The sequence below is a fragment of the Perognathus longimembris genome, chromosome 21, assembly GCF_023159225.1.
Source record: "Perognathus longimembris pacificus isolate PPM17 chromosome 21, ASM2315922v1, whole genome shotgun sequence".
Lineage (NCBI taxonomy): Eukaryota > Metazoa > Chordata > Mammalia > Rodentia > Heteromyidae > Perognathus > Perognathus longimembris.
In genome coordinates, this window is record NC_063181.1 from 24,864,296 (window position 1) to 24,870,313 (window position 6,018).

At 40.0% G+C, this 6,018-nt stretch overlaps 1 protein-coding gene across 1 annotated transcript; it reads left to right on the top strand.

Moving 5' to 3' along the window:
- The first annotated feature begins 3,453 nt into the window (after positions 1-3,453).
- LOC125339490 (intraflagellar transport protein 25 homolog) lies at positions 3,454-3,984 on the top strand. Its single transcript, XM_048330661.1, has one exon. It carries the CDS (start codon positions 3,538-3,540, stop codon positions 3,967-3,969), a length of 432 nt encoding a protein of 143 aa, XP_048186618.1. The 5' UTR covers positions 3,454-3,537; the 3' UTR covers positions 3,970-3,984.
- Positions 3,985-6,018: the final 2,034 nt, after the last annotated feature.

A 6,018-nucleotide genomic window follows, 5' to 3' on the forward strand; every position in this document is an offset into this window, starting at 1 on the left:
AAACAATTCCAGGAGTTTTGAGTGGAAGTCTCGAAGGACCTCCAGGAAGCCAAGAAAGAAATGGAAGCAAAAATAGATACAGTGCAAAACTCCTTTAAAGAAGACCTTAACATCCTGAGAAGTGAAAGGCATGAAAAAAAATAGATTTAAAATACAACTCTTTAAAGGAAGAAATTTCCATGATCAGAGCTGATCTGGCAACCATAAATAGCTCTCTGACATCCATAAACACCACACTTGAATCCACAGCACAAAGAATTGATCATATTGAATCCAGAATCTCTCTCTTGCACGATGATGCAGCCAACAAGGTCTAGAAAATTACCCCACTCCAAGAAACAGTAAAGCTCCAGGGCAGACTAATCCAGGAGCTAGTGGACAAAGACAAGAGATATAATCTGCACATAATTGGAATAGAAGAAGGAGCCGAATACCAGAGCAGAGGGCTTCAACATATTTTCAATAAAGTGATTGCAGAAAACTTCCCCAACCTCACAAGGGACCTAATCCAGGTAACCGAAGCCTATAGGACGCCTGGCAGACCGGACCCTAAAAAATCCTCGCCCAGGCACATAATAATCAAGACTTCAGATCTCAAGAATAAAGAGCAAATTTTGAATTCAGCCAAAGCGAATAAAGAAATTTATTACAATGGGAAGAAGATCCGAATAACAGCAGACCCCTCCAGATAAACCTACCATGCCTGAAGAGAATGAAAGAACACCATCCAAGTCCTACAGGCCAACAACTACCAACCTAGAATAAAATATCCAGTGAAGCTGGAGTTCATATTTGAGGGGAAAACTATATCTTTCCATAGCAAAGAGGATCTAAAGGAGTATGTGAATAAAAAACTAGCCCTACAGCTAATTCTAAGAGGGGACCCCACCCAACAGAAATCGTACAGGACACACAGACAGAAACAGAAAGAAACTACAATAGCCAGAGCCCAACAGAAAGAGCATCTCACTAAAGGCAAGAAAAAAAAAGAGGAAAATCAGCCTAACAGGAAAATGGAAGGAGAAAAAACACTCTTATCCTTGATCTCTTTGAATATAAACAGTATAAACTCTCCGATAAAGAGGAGCAGACTGGCAGAATTGATCCGCAAGCAAAAAGTTGCCATCTGTTGTCTACAAGAGACCCACCTTACAGGAAGGGATGAAAACAGGCTCCGAATGAAAGGATGGAGCAAGATCTTCCAAGCAAACGCACCTACCAAAACGTCAGGGGTAGCCATCCTGATCTCAGACAAGTTGGACTTGTCATTAAAATTAACTCAAAAAGACAAAGAAGATCACTACATTTTAATACAAGGAAAAATCCAGAATCAAGATATCACAGTGATAAATGTATACTCACCAAACAAAAGAGGCCCTACATATGTCAAGCAAATTCTCACAGGACTACAGAACAAGATAGACCCAAACACAATCATAGTGGGTGACTTTAATACCCTACTCTCTCCAAGAGACAGATCCAACACCCAGAGGATTAGCAAGGGAGCTGAGGACCTAAGTAACACCATATCCCAAATGGATCTGACAGATTTATACAGAATCTTACACCCTGCAGAGACTCAAAACACCTTTTTCTCAGCAGCCCATGGATCATACTCCAAAATAGACCATGTCATAGCCTACACAAAGAACCTCAGCAAATACAAAAGTATTGACATCATCCCATGTATTATATCTGACCACAGTGGATTAAAGGTAACCCTCAATAACAACAGTTACCACAGAGGCTACACACATTCTTGGAGGCTAAACCCCACAATGTTATCTAACACTTGGGCCACAGACCAAATTAAAGAGGAAATTGACAAATTCATAAGCCACAATGACAATGAAAATACATCACAAAGAAACCTATGGGACACAGCTAAGGCAGTACTGAGGGGCAAGATCATTGCCCTCAGCACTCACATTAACAGAATGGAAACAGAGCAGGTGAATAACCTCACGATGAAACTAAAACAACTGGAGAAACAAGAAATGATCGAATCTAAAATGACTAGGAGGAGAGATATCACAAAGATTAAAGAAGAGATAAATCTGATTGAAAATAGAAAGACCATTCAACAAATAAATAAGACTAAAAGCTGGTTCTTTGAGAAAATAAATAAAATCGACAGACCCCTCGCAAGACTTACAAAAAAAGAGAAGAGACTCATATACTTAAAATCAGGACTCCACCGGAAAAATCACAACAAATACACACGACATTCAGACAATCATGAGGAACTATTTCCAGAACCTCTACTCACTAAAAAACAATAATTTTACAGAAGTGGATCAATTTTTAGAGAAGTATAAACTGCCCAAACTGAACGAAGAAGAAATAAATCGACTAAATAAACCAATAACGTTCAGCGAGATACAGGGGGTAATCAAGAACCTCCCAACAAAGAAAAGCCCAGGCCCATATGGATTCACCAACGAATTCTATAAAACCTTTAGTGAGGAGCTAATACCAATACTCCTCCTTCCGTGAAATAGAAACAGAGGGAGAAACCCCAAACTCATTCTATGAAGCTAATATCATACTCATTCCCAAACCAGGCAAAGACCCAACAAAAAAAGAGAACTACAGACCAATATCACTAATGAACGCAGACGCAAAGCTCCTCAATAAAATTTAGCTAACAGGATCCAGAAACTGATCAAGAAAATTATACACCATGACCAAGTAGGCTTCATCCCACAGTGACAAGGATGGTTCAACATCCGTAAATCAATCAATGTAATTCACCACATCAACAGACCTAAAATCAAGAATCACATTGTTACCTCAGTCGATGCCCAAAAAGCCTTTGACAAAATACAACATCCATACTTATTAAAAGCTCTGGAGAAAACAGGAATAGATGGAACAGTCCTCAAAACAATAAAAGCCACATACAACAGACCAACTGCTAACATCATATTAAATGGGGAGAAACTAAAATCATTCCCCCTAAACTCAGGAACAAGACAAGGATGCCCACTCTCCCCACTTCTTTTCAATATAGTGCTGGAATCCTGAGCCATAGCAATAAGACAAGAGGAGGACATCAAAGGGATCTACATCGGCAAGGAAGAAATGAAGCTATCCCTATTCGCAGATGACATGATCTTATATCTGAAGGACCCAAAAAACTCAGTCCCCAAACTCCTACACCTAATAAACTATTTTGGCAAAGTAGCAGGCTACAAAATCAATCCACAAAAGTCAGCAGCTTTTCTGTACACCAGCAATATACAAGCAGAAAAAGAAATTATGGAAATAATTCCTTTTACATTAGCCAAAAAAGAAAAAAGTTCCGCTGGAGATCGCTGTGTGCACACCCGGGAATTCCATGACCCTTCCTTCACCCCCACTCACGCCCCCCCACCAGCCCAGCGAGGGGGCGGGGCCCGGCACACAGCGGGGGGTGGCATGGATCCCGAGCCAATGGTCCCCACGCCCCAAGGCCCCATAGTCAATCTCAACAATATTTTTTCAGAATCATTTTTATTGACATATACACATACAACAGAAAGACTAAACACAAAAATGAGAAAAGTTGATCTCTGCTTGAGCTCTGAAGGGTCCGAAGTGATTTTAGCTACATCCAGTGATGACAAGCACCCACCTGAAAACATAATTGATGGGAATCCAGAAACATTTTGCACCACCACAGGAATGTTTCCCCAGGAGTTCATTATTTGTTTTCACAAACATGTAAAGATTGAAAGGCTTGTAATTCAATCTTACTTAGTGCAGACCCTGAGGATTGAAAAGAGAACATCTAAAGAGCCAACTGGTTTTGAGCTGTGGATAGGGAAAGATTTAATGCACACAGAGGGACAACTTCAGAATGAACAAGTTGTGGCCCGCGATGGCTACGCCACTCACTTGAGGTTCATTTTTGTATCAGCCTTCGATCATTTTGCATCTGTGCATAACATTTCTGCAGAGGGAATAGTAGTCTCAACCCTTTCTTAAAAACTATAATGAAATGTTCTTACATGATTCCTAACAATATATTTATTTCAACATGAAATCGTCATCAAAATACGTTATTAAAAGGATTTGTGCCAAAAAAAAAAAAAAAAAAAGAATAAAGTTCCTAGGGATCAACCTAACCAAAGACCTGACGGACCTATTTAATGAGAACTACAAAAATCTAATAAGGGAAATCAAAGAAGACACAAGGAGATGGAAAGACCTCCCATGCTCATGGGTAGGCAGAATTAATATAGTGAAAATGGCCATATTGCCCAAATTGTTATACAAATTCAATGCAATCTCCATCAAAATCCCAGCTACATTCTTCAATGAAATAGAGAAAGCAACCCATAAATTCATAAGGAACAGCAAAAGATCTAGAATATCCAAAGCAATTCTAGGCAAAAAAAGCAATGCAGGAGGTATCACAATACCAGACTTCAAGCTCTACTATAGAGCCATCATAACAAAAACAGCCTGGTATTGGTATAAAACCAGACCGGAAGACCAACGGATTAGAACTGAAGACCCAGAAATTAAACCGCACTCTTACAGTCAGCTGATATTCGACAAAGGAGCTAAGGACATACAATGGAATAAACAGAGCCGCTTCAACTACTGGTGCTGGGAAAACTGGGCAGCCATATGCAGAAAACTCAATGTAGACCCTAGCCTATCACCATGCACCAAGATCAACTCAAAATGGATCAAGGACCTAAACATCAGACCTGAGTCCTTGAAATTACTGAAGGACAGAGTAGGAAAGATGCTAGAACTTACAGGCACAGGAAGGAACTTCCTGAATAGAGTCCCAGGGGCACAAGAGTTAGGGGAGATACTCAACAAATGGGACTACTACAAAATAAAAAGTTTCTTCACAGCTAAGGACATAGCCTCCAAAATAGAAAGACAGCCAACTACATGGGAAAGGATCTTTACCAGCACAGCAACAGACAAAGGCCCAATATCTATCATCTACAGAGAACTAAAAAAACTAAGCCCCTCCAAGCCCAGTAAACCAATTAGGAAATGGGCAAAGGAGCTAAAGAGAGACTTCACAAGAGAACAGATAAAAATGGCAAAGAATCATATGAGGAAATGTTCAACATCCCTGGAAGTAAAGGTAATGCAAATAAAAACAACCCTGAGATAGCACCTCACTCCAGTTAGAATGGCCTGTACACTGAACTCAGACAACAACAAATGCTGGAGGGCGTGCAGGGAAAGAGGATCCCTTCTCCATTGTTGGTGGGGGTGCAAATTAGTACAACCACTTTGGAGAACAGTATGGAGGTTTCTCAAAAAGCTCAACATAGACCTACCCTATGACCCAGTCATATCATTCCTTGGCATCTATCCTGAACAACAGGTCCCAAACATTTGCACTTCCATGTTTATCGCTGCACAATTCACAATAGCCAAAATATGGAAACAACCCAGATGCCCCTCCACAGATGAATGGATCCAAAAAATATGGTACCTATACACAATGGAATATTACATAGCGATTAGAAATGGTGAAATATTGGTATTCGCAGGGAAATGGTCAGAACTTGAACAAATAATGTTGAGCGAGACAAGCCTAGAACACAGAAAACAAAGGGGCATGATCTCCTTGATATATGACTGTTAAGGAGGGGGAAGGGGGAGACAGTAGAGTCCAGGTCTGCGAAACCAAAAACTTCTTGTCAAATGGTATTTACCACAGGTGTAGGTCAGTGACCCTACATTAGGTATCCAAAACCAAACAACTACTCAACATATAAAGGTCAAAAATAGACCTCTCAGTGGATCACAATAGCTCAAAAACTATGTATATACATTCATATAAGACTATTGTTGACATATTGTCTACTGTCAACATTACATTTAAAGCCATAGGCGAATTTTCTTTGGTGTAGGCCACGTGGCTACTGTATATGTTTTTGGAACACTGAGTATTGTATATATGTCTACCTGAACTAGGGAAGAGAAATAAAAACAGGGTGTAAGATATCACAAGAAATGTACACAGTGCCCTATTATGTAACGGTACACCTGTGCACA

What these genes read in the sequence shown, in the direction of transcription:
- LOC125339490 (XM_048330661.1), top strand. Translation starts at nt 3,538, where the DNA reads ATGAGAAAAGTTGATCTCTGCTTGAGCTCTGAAGGGTCCGAAGTGATT.